This window comes from Procambarus clarkii, chromosome 21, assembly GCF_040958095.1.
Source record: "Procambarus clarkii isolate CNS0578487 chromosome 21, FALCON_Pclarkii_2.0, whole genome shotgun sequence".
In the NCBI taxonomy this organism is placed as follows: domain Eukaryota; kingdom Metazoa; phylum Arthropoda; class Malacostraca; order Decapoda; family Cambaridae; genus Procambarus; species Procambarus clarkii.
The window spans coordinates 33,539,599-33,557,387 of NC_091170.1; the positions used below are offsets into that span (position 1 = coordinate 33,539,599).

Genomic DNA, 17,789 nt, shown 5'->3' on the forward strand with positions numbered 1-17,789 from the left:
TCAATCTTTGGCGGCTTTGTTTCCAATTATTAAACAGTTAATGAGCTCCGAAGCACCAGGAGGCTGTTTATAACAATAACAGTTGAATAGGAAGTTTTCATGCTTGTAAACTGTTTAATAAATGTAACCAATGGCCTCTGGACACGGAACCACATATTTCGACCGCGTATACACGTTTTCTATAATATTTTGCATATCTTTGAGCAATTTGAGGTTTCTGTGGCACGTCTGGGAGGGTGTGGTTAATATTAAGCTTGCTGGTGCCACAGATGGCACTCTGTATTGCGGTGAATGTGTGGCCACAGTCTCTCTCATTATAGTAATGGAAACCACCTGGGGATTACCTCTGGGGGATGGGGGTAGGGAGAGCTAAGAAAATTTGACTGCAACGGCCATTTTGTTTACATTTGTTTTTCTAATATTTTCTAATATTTACATTCATGTTGAAGATAAACAGGGTGTATATATTTATAAAGTAATAGTCGGAATTAGTTGTACAGTATTTTAGTTAAAGTTCATCAAAACTAAACTTTATTTGCTCTGTGCTATGACTGTAGCCTATCTTTCCTCTCCGTCAGCAGCAACCGCAATAGATAACCACTCCTTCCCTCGAGATTGATGATTGATAAAGATTAATCCACCCAAGAGGTGGCACGGGCATGAATAGCCCGTAAGTGGTGGCCCCTTTGAACCATTACCAGTATCAATAGATGATACTGGAGATCTGTGGAGGTGCGACTGCACCCTGCGTGACGGGAGATGTCTCCCGTGTTCCCTCGAGACCATCCTAAGCACTTTTCTTGCAAGTATCATGCATCCCAGCGCCTGAAGGTCACCAAACCGCAAGCTAGGGTATTGACACCCAAGCAAGGGTATTGACACCCAAGCTAGGGTATTGACACCCAAGCAAGGGTATTGACACGGGTCGGGACACAGACAGTGACGAGTGAGACGGATGATCTGAAAGAGGTAAGAGAAGAGGTGGACAAGGACATATTAGCAATAGTAGAAACAGAGCTTACTGGAATGATAATGAATGCCACGTTTCCCAGAGAATATCGGACAGCGAGAAGAGACAGTACACTAAGGGAGCCGGTCGGCCGAGCGGACAGCACGCTGGACTTGTGATCCTGTAGTCCTGGGTTCGATCCCAGGCGCCGGCGAGAAACAATGGGCAGAGTTTCTTTCACCCTATGCCCCTGTTACCTAGTAGTAAAATAGGTACCTGGGTGTTAGTCAGCTGTCACGGGCTGCTTCCTGGGGGTGGAGGTCTGGTCGAGGACCGGGCCGCGGGGACACTAAAAAAAAAAGCCCCGAAATCATCTCAAGATAACCTCGAGGAGAAGGGGAGGAGAAGGAGTGACATGACCGATTTGAACGAATATGAAATTTAAATAAATTTGCCCTCACTGGCTACTCAAACCGCATCTCTGAAATAACAGAAAAGAGGAGAGAGAAAGTATCTGGTGGTGTACAACCTTCCAGCAGATACCAGTAGACCCAGTTAGGAATATAATGAGGTAAGTGGAGCCATTAAAGGAAGCCTTCATACAGGAGAACCCCCCCCCCATAATCCGATAGAAAAGCTGATAGTCATGGAGGACCAGCCATAAGAGAACAAATTAGGAATTAATGAACCCATGTGCAGGAGAGGAGGTATTGAGAGCAACACCAATAGAGCAATCAGAGAGAGATCTTTGATTGTATCATAAGAAAACAAAAAGATCTTCCAGCCAGACTCGGGCTGAGCTTTCCATAGAATGAGTCGGACACAGAAAACATTTTATACGAAATGCCTTTCAAAAAAGACAAATGTAGACTTGCCGTTGAATATGTGATATTAATAATAATGTGTAAGCCAGAAAATCTGGGAGAGTTGAGTGATGAGGCTAACATACTGAAGATGGAATTGCCAGAAAGTCAGAGAATTCCTAGAGAGAACACAATGGGAAAGTAAACTTGGAGATAAAACAAGAAAATGTAATGAACAAGAAATTACAAGGAGACAGAGACCATATACTGAGAGTGCTATTACGCTTGAAAAGACAAGGGATAAAGTCGACAAGATCACAACATATAAAATATCTAGTAGGATTAACAAAGGAATGTTTAGCACGACCAAAGACACGGAGGAGAAGACACGGCGTGGAAGGAAGCATTTTAGTGTAAGAGCAATGAGCAAGTGGAGACTAGGCGTGATAAGAAGCATATGGGAGACGGTTGACACTGCAGTAAGCAACCAGCGACCGAAAAGGCGGGCCCAGGAGCTGAAGACCCGGCAGCGAGTGCATGTAGGTGAGTACAGACGGCCACCAGCCCAACATGGCGTCTCACGTAGGCTGCCTGTGCTTATTACGCAATAATACTTTTTCATGGAGTTTTTTTGCAATAAACTTGAGTGTGAGTTAATTTCATGACCAAAGTTTGTGCAGTATTTGCAACTTGACCTGCAGCTTGAGATCTGGTAACACGGCGACTGCTTGGTTAGCTTATAATGCGCTGGATGAGCTTAAGTTCTCTACTAGGTATATACCTTAGAGTTCTGTTTGCTTGTGTTCGTTATCTTGTGTCCCCGCCTACCAAAAACGAGAGAAAATGGGAATTTGCGATAATAAAAATGGAAATAATGATAATAATAGCAATAATATGATTTTATATATTCTCATTATTATTTTATGTTGTCATTATTATTTGTAATATAATTATAATTATTATCATTTCTGGTCAGCAAAGGAAATTACAATTTGAAATGAGCGACAGGATACCTCCCTCACACTATGTGGTACCTCCACCGCCTCACACCCTCTCATAAACTCACACAACACCCGCCTCCCCCTTCGATGTAAATGGGACCCATGTTGATGTACCCTCACAACACACTATTCATTCTTCATACTACCAACACCTCTCATGATCACGTACGTCCTCATGAGCCCACAGCCGCCTCATGTACCTTACCCCTTCATGAGCCCACACCCCCATATTGACCCACGCAACACCCCTCCCCCCCACCCCCTCATCAACACACGCAACACCCTCACCCCCTTCAGTTACAGCACTAATCTCCCCCTCACCTTGTCTCTTGTTCAGTTGCCATCAGCCAGTTGTGTAATTAAACTTGTTTTCCTGCATCTCTGACTACTGAGTCAAACGCTTCCTGCTCCCTCCCACCCTGTCTCTCTCTCTCTCTCTCTCTCTCTCTCTCTCTCTCTCTCTCTCTCTCTCTCTCTCTCTCTCTCTCTCTCTCTCTCTCTTTCTCTCTTTCTCTCTTTCTCTCTTTCTCTCTTTCTCTCTTTCTCTCTTTCTCTCTTTCTCTCTTTCTCTCTCTCTCTCTCTCTCTCTCTCTCTCTCTCTCTCTCTCTCTCTCTCTCTCTCTCTCTCTCACACCTGACCTCTAATCCCACACTGCTCCAGCACCCAGCGGCCTGTGTTATCTTCCTGGCCGCCCGTCACTTCCGCAAAACACACACTCTCCATTTCCCCCGCAGGCTTCCTCGCTAACTGCCTGTCCCAGATTTCATTTCCACGTGACCCCACAACCTCCGCTAATTGTCCTCTCCCCCTCCTCCCCCCCCACTCCTCCTCCCCCTTCCCCCACCCCCCCCCCTCCTGCAGACAGAAAAAGCGGACAAAAACGTCTCCGGCCACTAGCATTATTGTCCACGAGGAACAGACTGTTCTGTCCGAGCGTTTAGTTTTTGTTTGAAGAGTTGTGTAGTGTTCTGGCGTCCATGACGGCATTCGCCTGAAATATTGCAATGTTCAGAGTTTAGCTCGCCTGAGAGTTGAACAGTTAAATGGTTCAGTATTTACGTGCAAGATTAACTGTTATCAAATGTGTCGAGTTTGCTTCACGTTGTCAGGCGAACTATTAAATTGTATGAATTATTGCAACGCCAGTCTTGTGATCTCGGCTTCCGGAGCGGGACTGAGAGTGTTCAGAAGTATAGGTGAAGCCTGAGTGGCTTGTCTGAGGGGCAACTCTGGCACCTTAGGTGTACATAGCTCACATATTATTCATTAACTCACCAAATTAGTTCCAGTCCAGCCCATTTTCCAGAGGATATGCTCTCTAGGGGAGCCGGTCGGCTGAGCGGACAGCACACTGGACTTGTGATCCTGTGGTCCTGGGTTCGATCCCAGGCGCCGGCGAGAAACAATAGGCAGAGTTTCTTTCACCCTATGCCCCTGTTACCTAGCAGTAAAGTAGGTACCTGGGTGTTAGTCAGCTGTTACGGGCTGCTTCCTGTGGGTGGAGGCCTGGTCGAGGACCGGGCCGCGGGGACACTAAAGCCCCGAAATCATTTCAAGATAACCTCAAGATAGATAACCTTTCGTAATGTCGTTCACTAAATAAGCTTCCCAACCAACCGGGACTCTTACAAAGAACGTCGCTTTTCCCTCGTATGCGTTACATGAGGCCAAAAATTGTCGTTCTAGAAAATGGAAGCGGCTGGCGAAAGTGACGTACTGTCCCGTTTTCTGTTTTGGGCCCTCTAGTAGGTTAGGAGAGACCACTTTAAATTGACTGTTTTCCTGACGTTGGGAAACCGTAGGTGGACGGGCTGGCCCACCAGCATCTTCTCCTGAGGTTATCTTGAGATGATTTCGGGGCTTTAGTGTCCCCGCGGCCCGGTCCTCGACCAGGCCTCCACCCCCAGGAAGCAGCCCGTGACAGCTGACTAACACCCAGGTACCTAATTTACTGCTAGGTAACAGGGGCATAGGGTGAAAGAAACTCTGCCCTGGATCTTGGAGTAAAATGGAATCAAAGATTTGCAACTTTCCAACTGACAGATCTTGCTAACCGGCAACGTTTTCTAGGAGACTTCTTTGTTAATTGTGCCCTCAAGTATGGCTCTCTTGTTTCATGTTGGTATAGTTACATTAATTCAAGTCAAAGTATTTCGTGAGAGAAACACAATTGCTTTCATCTCCAATTGCCTTTACACTCCCAGTGTTACAACACGTGTCTCTGTGATGTAGAGTTCCATTAATTTTTGTTTAAAGAAATCCCTATCATTTGTATGTATATTTAAGTTAAAGACAGAAAAATAGTAAGAAAATAAAAACCAATTAACCTTGTTATTACGATAGTCAGTGGTGGTAATCTAGCAGGTGGTTGTCGTCATCACTCGTCTTGTGTTGCGACACCTGCAGCTCCAGGCAGCTGTTGTGTTGCGACACCTGCAGCTCCAGGCAGCTGTTGTGTTGCGACACCTGCAGCTCCAGGCAGCTGTTGTGTTGCGACACCAACAGCTCCAGGCAGCTGTTGTGTTGCGACACCAACAGCTCCAGGCAGCTGTTGTGTTGCGACACCTGCAGCTCCAGGCAGCTGTTGTGTTGCGACACCTGCAGCTCCAGGCAGCTGTTGTGTTGCGACACCTGCAGCTCCAGGCAGCTGTTGTGTTGCGACACCTGCAGCTCCAGGCAGCTGTTGTGTTGCGACACCTGCAGCTCCATCACATGAGAGGTACGCACCCAAGACACGTTACAAGTGTTTGTTTTCGATGTGCAAACTGCATGAAGAGAGTGAAGTGCTGGGAGTAGACTTCATACACAGCTTCAGAGGTATATATGACCGAACTCGATAGCTCTAAACACAGCATATATATATCAGTCGAGGGTTGAGGGGCGAGACCAAAGAACTAAGGGTCAGGCACGCAAGCACAATTAGGCTAGTACACACACACACACACACACACACACACACACACACACACACACACACACACACACACACACACACACACACACACACACACACACACACACACACGTCCTCTCTGTGTGTGAGGTCGTGTGTGCTCACATCCTGTCTTCACCTTCACTGTCTTCACCATCACTGTGACCAAATGGTTCCACCCTGACGGCAAATCTGTCATCTGAACATAGGTTTTAAAAGTCAACATCTGAATTCATTACTATATAAACTAATGCTAAACTCTTTGGATTCTGGGTGGCATATTTCATATCCTCCCGACTTTGTGAAGTGGGTTTCAGGGGGTCGAGCTCCCCCTTTCATGGATGGCATGGGGGGGAGGGGGTGACACCCCCCAACCCCCTCCCCGTATGACACTCGTCATAAAATTCCGTTTAATCCTGCAAAGGTTAATGAGGCTAACCCCAACCTTCTGGTCTCCGACCTCGGGCAGACAAAAAGACATTCCCTCATAGAGATATAGACATACCAGGAGCGTGTTCAGAGGCTGTGGACACCAGCGTGGCTGGTGTCCACAGCGCCACCTGCTAGTAGTGAAGCAATATCGCGTGTTTAACAATAATCCTGTAGTGAAACTTGACACAAACACTTGCTCTGATCTTACAGTTTTCTTTGTTCATGTCATTGCCAGAAGTTGTAGGCACTTCTACCATGCCTTTTCGAAGCTTTTGGCAAATTTGGAAGTTGATATTGTTATAAGATAAGATATTGAAAGATATTATTTGCTTGCCTAATGTGTTCATCTGGCGTCAGGTGTGGAATCAGATGTTTTCACTGGTTTCCAGGCTGTTGTTGTTGTTTCAGATTTAGCTACTGAGAACAAAGTGTCCATGTAGCACGGGCTATGGTGACCCCGTAGGGTTTCCAGGCGCACTCGCCTTCTTATGTTGTAATGTCCTTGTGTCCGGGTGGCTTTCCCCTCCACCTCTCCTCCATACTATGTTGAACACTGGTCTACGTTCTCCGCTCACAACCAAAAGACCCTTGTTCATTCCCCAAGCAGGACAGAAACGGCTGGGAACTTTTGCTTTCACCTGATGCTTATGTTCACCTAGCACTAAAATAGGTACAGGTGATTAGGCAACTGTTGTGGGTTGCATCCTGGAGAAGGTTAACAGGTGATTTATGGATCTGGATAGGCCTAAATACAGGCTTACTGTCCTCGACAATGAAAATTATTAATATTATTATTATTGAGAATTTATTGGAGGCTGAAACTTGGCTCTGTAGTAGTCCCTCTTGTAAACCTTCAATGGACTGTTGCACAGGTGCCCAAGCGTTTTGGGCTGTCATATCTACATTTGAAGCTGTGTGTGTGTGTGTGATGTCTGCCTCGACAGACTTCCCTTTGATGCGCATTCCATGTGTTCTCTATTCTGAGAGTGACCAAAATAAGTCTTATGTCTCTGTGGCTGATCCGATTACACTACCTGGCTTCCGTCTGTGGTCCAGTGTTAGCGTACTGGCCCTTCCAGGTGGTGTTTTCCCCCCCTCTCTCTGTTCTGTCTCTTCCCGAGACTCAGCTCTTGGGCCCCGCCTCTGTAATTGGTGATTGTCTAATTCCTTGACTCTGACATGTTTGTTTCTTGTCATATCCGCATATAAAATAGTGTGTGTTTGTGTGTGTGAGTGTGTGTGAGTGTGTGTGCGTGTGTGTGTGTGTGTGTGTGTGTGTGTGTGTGTGTGTGCGTGTGCGTGTGTGTGTGTGTGTGTGTGTGTGTGTGCGTGTGTGTAAGGAGTTGTGTGGTGGTGTGGCGGCGCTGGTAAGCCTGGTGGTGGGCGCACCATGCATCATGCATGACAGATGAGGGTGAGGGCTGGGAGGGGTGAGGAGAGGGGAATCAGGAGGGCAGAATGAGAAGGACGAGGGGAGGGAAGATAATGAGAGGGGGCGATAGAAGGGGGACAGAAGATGGAGACAGGGCAAGGAGGGCGAGACATAAGAGAGGAAGTGGGACGGAGGAGACGAGGGACCAGTCCGTGACCAGTCCTCTTAAGACACTAGAGTGGCAACAGTGGGTTATCTTGAGATGATTTCGGGGCTTTAGTGTCCCCGCGGCCCGGTCCTCGACCAGGCCTCCACCCCCAGGAAGCTGCCCGTGACAGCTGACTAACTCCCAGGTACCTATTTTACTGCTAGGTAACAGGGGCATAGGGTGAAAGAAACTCTGCCCACTGTTTCTCGCCGGCGCCTGGGATCGAACCCAGTACCACAGGATCACAAGTCCAGCGTGCTGTCCGCTCGGCCGACCGACTCCCTTGGCTAACTAACTCCCGTGGCTAACTTGTTGCGTAAATGATTGACAGTTGACGCTGGACGATCGGCCATATGTATAGGGACGAGACCTGGGGCCAGATTCACGAAGCAGTTACGCAAGTACTTACGAACGTGTACATCTTTCCTCAATTTCTGACGGCTTTGGTTACATTTATTAAACAGTTTACAAGCATGAAAACTTCCCAGTCAACTGTTGTTATTGTTATAAACAGTCTCCTGGTGCTTCGCAGCTCATTAACTGTTTAATAATTGTAAACAAAGCCGCCAAAGATTGAGAAAAGATGGACAGGTTCGTATGTGCTTGCGTAATCTGCTTTGTTAATCTGGCCCATGACGCCCCTAGCAGGCCAGTAGTCTCAGCGAGGAACACCGTTCAGACTACGGCTGAACTACGGAATTTTTCACCCATTATTGGTGAAAAATATCAACCCAAAGGCAGCAAATTTGATCAAAGGAGCGTAATCCCAGCTGGTGACCTTAAACCTTAGGTTAAGCACACAAAACTGGTTTCGTGGTCACAAAACCTGTTTTAATAACTGCCCTGAAGACTGTTAAACTGGTTGGGAAGCAGTCATATTAACATTTTGGCATTAAACTGACCTCACGGAAACATAAATTTGGTGTTAGAGATCGCGAATAAAACTGGTTACTCGAGAACATAAAATTGTCCCCTGAGACCCAAGGACTTGAACCAGGACCTGATCAACCAGGCTGTGACTCATACATCAGGCTGCGAGCAGCCGCGTCCAACAGCCTGGTTGACCAGTCCAGCAACCAGGAGGCCTGGTCGACGACCAGACGCCCCCCCCCCCCCTCTCTCTCTCTCTCTCTCTCTCTCTCTCTCTCTCTCTCTCTCTCTCTCTCTCTCTCTCTCTCTCTCTCTCTCTCATATAAGGGGGTCATATAAGTATATTTAAATTATTGCTAAAATATTACGTGAAGCGCAATTGCTGTAAAATTTCTAATAACAGTTTTAATCGTATTATTTTCACGCTTAATGTTTATATGGAATGAAGGGGGCTGCCCGAAAGCCATTTTCCAGCGAGGGGTCAATTTACAGTCCCTCTTGTAACAGTTTGACTAGTTAATAGAGACGATCTCGTTATTCTAATTACCCCCGAGGCCTGGCCCATTACCTACTCTAATACCATCTTATTTCACGGTTCAATGTCATTACCATGAGCCATTTTCCTGATATTTCCCCCGGGAGGGATCACATCTCCCCCGGCCAGGCTCCTGTCTCATTGTTTCATGTTGTTACTGTCACCCTTCCCCCCGTCTCTCTCACCCTCCTGTCACTTGTGATGCCTCTCTCTTCCTCCTCCTCCTCCTCCTCCGTCCCTGCCTACGGACGGCCTCAGGTGCTCTGCGGGGCGCCTAGACTGCCTCGGGCCTCACCACTCTCCTTCTCATCAAGATTGCTTCGTCAGGTGGTGTGTGTGTGTGAGTTTACAGGGGGCAGAAGTGCATTATTTTCAGTTACTGATGCTTATGGATGGAGGAGCGTCTGTGTGGAGTGCATTATCTGCTGGTGGGAGGGAGGGAGGGAGCGAGGGAGCGAGGGAGAGAGAGAGAGAGAGAGAGAGAGAGAGAGAGAGAGAGACAGACAGATATGTGATGCAAAGAAGGATAAATATTATGTAAGACTGGCAATTAACTGCAGAAAGAACGGTCCAGCAAGCGGTTACTAGACTTTAACTCGAGTCAGTGCAAAGTAATGCAGCTGGGTGCTGGAACATATAACCTACATAAAGCAAATATCATCAGCTGGTGGAAACTTTGTTGCAAAATGAGAAACGGAAACATTCCAAAGAATTTTCGCCACTGTCAGAATAGTGAACAAATGTAAGGCGTTGAGAAGTGAAGTGGTGAAGGCAGACACCATACAATAGACTCTGTAAACCTGTGCATCAGTTGATTAAGGAATGAAAGACGGGACCCAAGAGCCGTAGCTCATCCCCCGCAGTACAACTAGGTGAGAACACAAACACTTGCCAAGATAGTACAAGCAAGAGACATGATAACGATATGTAATATTTTGAGGCGTAATTAGACCTAGCGAACAAAGAAGACACATTTATTATTGATCATGGGTCAAATGAGAGGCGATAGAGAGGAATTAGAGTCGGAAGTGAACCAGACGAGTGTTGAGAAGCAGTACCTTAAGCCCCAAAGGTGCACCTGTTGCTACTGCTGCTGCTGCTGTTGCTGCTGATACTGCTCCTCTTCCGTCTTCAAATACCTTCCATTTTCTGTTTTCTCGGACTTCCATATTTCATCCCTTTTCCATCCCTCCTATCTTCTCTTCGTTCTAACTCTTCCTTATTGGTGTGTCCGAGCTGGTGCAGCTGGTGCCTCGGGTGTGGCATCCCCAACCTTTCCGCCTGGCTGTGTGGGGAAGAATGTCGCCGCATCGAGCGTGAAGGTGTTTTATTTGTCAGAGACGAAGCCTACACGAGGCTGTTTTTATATTGTCTTTGTCAATGTTCGCCGCTACACAGGTGGAGAAATGTGATTACTCTTCAAGCAAAAGGTTTATAAATGATAGGGTGTCTTAAGATAGTCTCTCTGTCTCTCTCTCTGTCTCTCTCTCTGTCTCTCTCTCTGTCTCTCTCTCTCTCTGTCTGTCTCTGTCTCTCTCTCTCTCTCTCTCTCTCTCTCTCTCTCTCTCTCTCTCTCTCTCTCTCTCTCTCTCTCTCTCTCTCTTGCTCTCGGTTTCTCTTGGTCTAGCTGTCACTCTCGCTCTTTCTCTCGCGTTTTCTCTCGCTCTGGGTCTCTCGGTGTTCTTAGGTATAGTGGGAAGCTGGTGGTCTCTGGGACTCATCATTGTCATTTGTCTTAATTGAGTCGAATATCTTTTTCATTTGAGGACACGTAGGAAGAGTGGCGGGTAGTGGAGCTGGGATTGCCCGGGAGGTAATCCCCGGGGCCCCGATTGCTGTGCGGGTGATGTCTGCAGCCAATGATTGCCCTCCAAGAGAGTCATAGTTACTGAGTGAGTAGAGCGATGATTGTACGCCGCTGGTGCAGCGATGCTCTAAATCGCTTACACTGTCGTGAGGGAGGCTGCTGGTGGCTGCACTTCTTGTGTTGCGGAAGGCGTCCTCAGGTCGGCTACGGTGATGGGCCCAATAGGGAACGTTAACCTTGTACTTGGTAGTAACCTTGTACCTGTTATTCTTGGTCCTCCACTTCTTCCTGTTATTCTTGGTCCTCCAATTCTTCCTGTTATTCTTGGTCCTCCAATTCTTCCTGTTATTCTTGGTCCTCCAATTCTTCCTGTTATTCTTGGTCCTCCAGTTCTTCCTGTTATTCTTGATCTTCCAGTTCTTCCTGGTCCTCCAGTTCTTCCTGTTATTCTTGGTCCTCCTCCTCCTCCTCCGTGTTTGGAGGTCAGCATTTGTCCATTCTCTTGTTGTAGAGCATCGCTGAGACAGTGCTTGCCAACCCGTGGGGTTGTCTGAATTTATTATCCTTCTCTTATTGTGTTGAGATAAATATATCTTGACAGTTGACATGATGGAGTACTTCCAGGGGGAAGAAGTGTTCCATCATGTGTTGTTGTGTCTTCCCGTTGAGCTCAGTGCCGCAGTGATAGATCAGTAGGATGTTCTTGTATGGTATAGTTCTGCAGTGTCCATGAACCATTCTTTCACTGCTTTCTACCCCAATCACTTGGGCTGGACGGTAGAGCGACGGTCTCGCTTCATGCAGATAGGCTGTTCAATCCACGACCGTCCAAGTGGTTGGGTACTATTCCTTTCCCCCCGTCCCATCCCTAATCCTTATCCTGACCCCTTCCCAAGTGCTATATAGCCGTAATGGCTTGGCGCTTCCCCCCCCCCCTGATAATTCCCTCACTGCTTTCTATAGCTGGTTCATCATCATCTCTATTCCACGGGAATTTACTATGCCATTCACATTTTTTGTCATTAAGTCTGCACTTCCACCTATTATATCTATGTCTCAGTAGGTCTGTGTGAAAGTCCAATGCGCATCATTGCATAATTAAATTTGTCTGTTTTCAGTATTATGTTTGGTTTCACGTATGTAGCCATTTCTCTCAGTTTACTTGATTTGTTGGATATTCCATCTTCATTTGTGTTTTGAAAATGGAAACTTATTGCACTGTGGGAATGTGGAGGTGGTAAGGTCAAACGTGAGTGGTGAGGTTACCTTATCTTGAGGTGCTTCCGGGGCTTAGCGTCCCCGCGGCCCGGTCGTCAACCAGGCCTAAGGGGTGGGCAGGTAACGTGTGTGTGTGCTTAACATCAACATGTGGGTATGTTGATGTTTATCATGTGGGTATGTTGACGTTTATCATGTGGGTATGTTGACATTGATCGTGGGAGTAATATATCCAGTTCACTGTATATATTCAAATCTTTATCTCGACCCCCTCTTTCACTCCCCACAACCCCCTCATTCTCTCTCCTTCTCTCTCTCTCTCTCTCTCTCTCTCTCTCTCTCTCTCTCTCTCTCTCTCTCTCTCTCTCTCTCTCTCTCTCTCTCTCTCCTCCCACCTTGCCCGTACTCCCAGGCTGGGGCTGACGGCTTCCCTTATGCCTTAGTTTAGTTATAAATATTTACTAGCGAGAAGCATGCAGTGCCACCCCCTTCCGCCGCAGTGGGCGGCAGATGGCGTGGCAGTGTGGGGGAGAGGTGGCAGAGGAGGTAAGGCAGGGATGGAAGATCCTCGTGAGGGGCGGGGAAGGTAGACATTGAAGGTGGAAGAGAGGAAGAAATTGAATACGTGGAGGAATATGAAGAATAGATAGAAAGCGTGGCAGAGACGTAAGAAGATAAGAAGGAATATAAGAGATGTAGCTAAAGAGAAACTAAAGATTAAACAAGTCAAAGTGAGGAGGTAGAGTGAGAGTGAAGGGCAAGGAGAGAGAGAGTGTGAGGGTAAGGAGAGGGAGAGTGTGAGGGAAGGTGGAAGGTGTGAGGGAGGGCAGAATGAGTAAGGGGAAAAAGGACTTATGGGGGCGCGGAGTTAAGAGGAACTTGGACTTGAGATACTGAGAGTGATGATAGTGAAGGAGGGGGTGAGGAAGATGGCGGGAAGAAGTGTAATTCAGGGGAGGAAGAAGAGAATGGGAAGGCTTTAAAGCTGGGTAGTTGGAGGAGGAGGAGGAAGAAGAGGTAAAGGAAAATTTAAGATATGTTTAGTGCGAGGCGAGTGTCGTGGAAGGTGACAATACGGACGACTTGGCCAGAGCTTGAGCCACTGTTGTGTACAGGACGTGTGTGTGTACTCCTGTCCCGGCCCAGTACCTCTCCCTTCCTCTCCCACTTGTGTGTGTGTGTGTACTCCTGTCCCGGCCCAGTACCTCTCCCTTCCTCTCCCACTTGTGTGTGTGTGTGTGTGTACTCCTGTCCCGGCCCAGTACCTCTCCCTTCCTCTCCCACTTGTGTGTGTGTGTGTACTCCTGTCCCGGCCCAGTACCTCTCCCTTCCTCTCCCACTTGTGTGTGTGTGTGTGTGTGTACTCCTGTCCCGGCCCAGTACCTCTCCCTTCCTCTCCCACTTGTGTGTGTGTGTGTACTCACCTAGTTGTGCTTGCGGGGGGTTGAGCTTTGGCTCTTTGGTCCCGCCTCTCAACTGTCAATCAACTGGTGTACAGATTCCTGAGCCTACTGGGCTCTGTCATATCTACATTTGAAACTGTGTATGGAGTCAGCCTCCACCACATCACTTCCTAGTGCATTCCATTTACTAACTACTATGACACTGAAAAAGTTCTTTCTGATGTCTCTGTGGCTCATATGGGAACTCAGCTTCCACCTGTGTCCCCTTGTGCGTGTGCCACCCGTGTTAAATAATCCATCCTTCTCTACACTGTCAATTCCCCTGAGAATTTTGTATGTGGTGATCATGTCTCCCCGAACTCTTGTCTTCCAGCGACGTAAGGTGCAGTTCACGCGGCCTTTTCTCGTAACGCACACTTCTTAGTTCTGGGACTAACCTAGTGACATGCCGCTAAACTTTTTCCAGCTTCGCCTTGTGTGTGTGTATAGGCGGGGGGGGGGGGGGGTGGGGGGGGGCACTGCTCACAGTAGTAAGAAGGAATAGGAGTAAAATGTGTGCCAAAGCTTCATATGATTAGGTGAAATTATTTCAAGAATATAGACTTTTTTGTAGATTTTTAAATTCTAGAATTCTAGTCAGAGTGTAGTTATCGCTGACTGAGCGTCTTGTGTTGTAATTATTGCCTTCTGGTAACGAAATTTTGCTAGGGCGATGACTTTGAGAACGTTGGCCTTGAACTTAACAGTAATTTAATTGACATCTTTCCGGTGATACGCAGTTATGAACTGACAGGTTCAGTTAGAATGTGTCAGTATTTGAAATGAATCTTCCTTCAAAATACTTGAATATAAGTCAGAGAGAGAATGGCTTATTCCTTCAAAACCTTGTTGAATAGGTGGGAGCAAGGTTGTGCTTCATATCAATTTTTGCAAATGCTGCTGTCGAGGTGGGATATGCCCCGTGAGATGTTTACGTTTATAGGCTGCCTTGGTTGGTTGGTTGGTGTGATTCTTCATGGCCATCGAAGACTCAGACTTCACCCTCAGCATGTGTGCACCAGCACTCGACTCTCCATTAATCCTTATGGCTGACATAGCGGCAAAAGTATGTTAAAAACATATCAACTTTATCTAAATTTTCTCAGTAGAAATTGTAACTTTCTATCTCCTACACGAGACAAATTGTGCTGCGTGTGATCCTCATAGCAATAGGCATTTAAAGTTCAGTCATCAACCAAGAATTGGGCATCATTACTGAGGTGCATTACAACACTGAAGTGAACATTCCACAAAAAAGAGAATGCAGGGCCAAGCACACTTCCCTGTGGAATGCTGGCATCAGTTGAGTGGCTCTCAGACTCTACTCCATTTACGACTACCCACAGAGTCCGTTTGTGATGGCAGTTACTGCAGCAACTCTGGCCGGTACAGTCGCAGTCAGTTCAGCTCCCCGCAGCCCCAGCCCCGCGCTAATTAAGCTTCCACACATAGATACGTGGAATGGAACACATAAGCATGAATACAAATGTGGCATCACACGAAGGGGAACGGAATACGAGTGAGCTAAAAATAAATCTATTTTCATATTTACCATCTTTATTGTGGTCGTCAGCCCTAAGGAGTGTGTGTATTGTGGTCGTCAGCCCTAAGGAGTGTGTGTATTGTGGTCGTCAGCCCTAAGGAGTGTGTGTATTGTGGTCGTCAGCCCTAAGGAGTGTGTGTATTGTGGTCGTCAGCCCTAAGGAGTGTGTGTATTGTGGTCGTCAGCCCTAAGGAGTGTGTGTATTGTGGTCGTCAGCCCTAAGGAGTGTGTGTATTGTGGTCGTCAGCCCTAAGGAGTGTGTGTATTGTGGTCGTCAGCCCTAAGGAATGTGTGTAATGTGGTCGCCAGCCCTAAGGAGTGTGTGTATTGTGGTCGTCAGCCCTAAGGAGTGTGTGTATTGTGGTCGTCAGCCCTAAGGAGTGTGTGTATTGTGGTCGTCAGCCCTAAGGAGTGTGTGTATTGTGGTCGTCAGCCCTAAGGAGTGTGTGTATTGTGGTCGTCAGCCCTAAGGAATGTGTGTAATGTGGTCGCCAGCCCTAAGGAGTGTGTGTATTGTGGTCGTCAGCCCTAAGGAGTGTGTGTATTGTGGTCGTCAGCCCTAAGGAGTGTGTGTATTGTGGTCGTCAGCCCTAAGGAGTGTGTGTATTGTGGTCGTCAGCCCTAAGGAGTGTGTGTATTGTGGTCGTCAGCCCTAAGGAGTGTGTGTATTGTGGTCGTCAGCCCTAAGGAGTGTGTGTATTGTGGTCGTCAGCCCTAAGGAGTGTGTGTATTGTGGTCGTCAGCCCTAAGGAGTGTGTGTATTGTGGTCGTCAGCCCTAAGGAGTGTGTGTATTGTGGTCGTCAGCCCTAAGGAGTGTGTGTATTGTGGTCGTCAGCCCTAAGGAATGTGTGTATTGTGGTCGTCAGCCCTAAGGAATGTGTGTATTGTGGTCGTCAGCCCTAAGGAATGTGTGTATTGTGGTCGTCAGCCATAAGGAGTGTGTGTATTGTGGTCGTCAGCCCTAAGGAGTGTGTGTATTGTGGTCGTCAGCCCTAAGGAATGTGTGTATTGTGGTCGTCAGCCCTAAGGAATGTGTGTATTGTGGTCGTCAGCCCTAAGGAGTGTGTGTATTGTGGTCGTCAGCCCTAAGGAATGTGTGTATTGTGGTCGTCAGCCCTAAGGAATGTGTGTATTGTGGTCGTCAGCCCTAAGGAATGTGTGTATTGTGGTCGTCAGCCCTAAGGAGTGTGTGTATTGTGGTCGTCAGCCCTAAGGAGTGTGTGTATTGTGGTCGTCAGCCCTAAGGAGTGTGTGTATTGTGGTCGTCAGCCCTAAGGAGTGTGTGTATTGTGGTCGTCAGCCCTAAGGAGTGTGTGTATTGTGGTCGTCAGCCCTAAGGAATGTGTGTATTGTGGTCGTCAGCCCTAAGGAATGTGTGTATTGTGGTCGTCAGCCCTAAGGAATGTGTGTATTGTGGTCGTCAGCCCTAAGGAATGTGTGTATTGTGGTCGTCAGCCCTAAGGAGTGTGTGTATTGTGGTCGTCAGCCCTAAGGGATGTGTGTATTGTGGTCGTCAGCCCTAAGGAGTGTGTGTATTGTGGTCGTCAGCCCTAAGGGATGTGTGTATTGTGGTCGTCAGCCCTAAGGAGTGTGTGTATTGTGGTCGTCAGCCCTAAGGAGTGTGTGTATTGTGGTCGTCAGCCCTAAGGGATGTGTGTATTGTGGTCGTCAGCCCTAAGGGATGTGTGTATTGTGGTCGTCAGCCCTAAGGAGTGTGTTTATTGTGGTCGTCAGCCCTAAGGAGTGTGTTTATTGTGGTCGTCAGCCCTAAGGAGTGTGTGTATTGTGGTCGTCAGCCCTAAGGAGTGTGTGTATTGTGGTCGTCAGCCCTAAGGAGTGTGTGTATTGTGGTCGTCAGCCCTAAGGAGTGTGTGTATTGTGGTCGTCAGCCATAAGGAGTGTGTGTATTGTGGTCGTCAGCCCTAAGGAGTGTGTGTATTGTGGTCGTCAGCCCTAAGGAGTGTGTGTATTGTGGTCGTCAGCCCTAAGGAGTGTGTATATTGTGGTCGTCAGCCCTAAGGAGTGTGTGTATTGTGGTCGTCAGCCCTAAGGAATGTGTGTATTGTGGTCGTCAGCCCTAAGGAATGTGTGTATTGTGGTCGTCAGCCCTAAGGAATGTGTGTATTGTGGTCGTCAGCCCTAAGGAATGTGTGTATTGTGGTCGTCAGCCCTAAGGAGTGTGTTTATTGTGGTCGTCAGCCCTAAGGAATGTGTTTATTGTGGTCGTCAGCCCTAAGGAATGTGTTTATTGTGGTCGTCAGCCCTAAGGAATGTGTGTATTGTGGTCGTCAGCCCTAAGGAGTGTGTGTATTGTGGTCGTCAGCCCTAAGGAGTGTGTGTATTGTGGTCGTCAGCCCTAAGGAGTGTGTGTATTGTGGTCGTCAGCCCTAAGGAATGTGTGTAATGTGGTCGCCAGCCACCTGGTATATGTAGGTTGTGTCCGGCACTCGCGTCCCATATTGTTAATGTAGTTACTAACATTGTAGTTTATGTATGAGGTATTTAGTAACAATACTCTGCATGTATAATGCAGTCGGCAGAGCCATGTTGTATGATATATATATGCAGTATTAATATATATATATATTTATATACGTAATTTGAGGGTCTGTCATTTTTTAACGGTAACTGCTGTTGGGTACCTGCGCAACATGGTTGGATCGCGGGTTGGCATG

General features: G+C 47.4%; 2 protein-coding genes across 4 annotated transcripts in view; both read left to right on the top strand.

The window, feature by feature from the left end:
* Positions 1-17,789, top strand: part of LOC123760617 (Shaker cognate w) — a 333,004-nt gene that overhangs the window by 15,373 nt on the left and 299,842 nt on the right. The window lies entirely within an intron of this gene.
* On the top strand, positions 11,123-11,464 carry LOC138367245 (homeobox protein ESX1-like). The gene has a single exon (XM_069328655.1). The coding sequence runs from the start codon at positions 11,123-11,125 to the stop codon at positions 11,462-11,464; it is 342 nt and encodes a 113-aa protein (XP_069184756.1).

What these genes read in the sequence shown, in the direction of transcription:
- LOC138367245 (XM_069328655.1), top strand. Translation starts at nt 11,123, where the DNA reads ATGGGCCCAATAGGGAACGTTAACCTTGTACTTGGTAGTAACCTTGTA.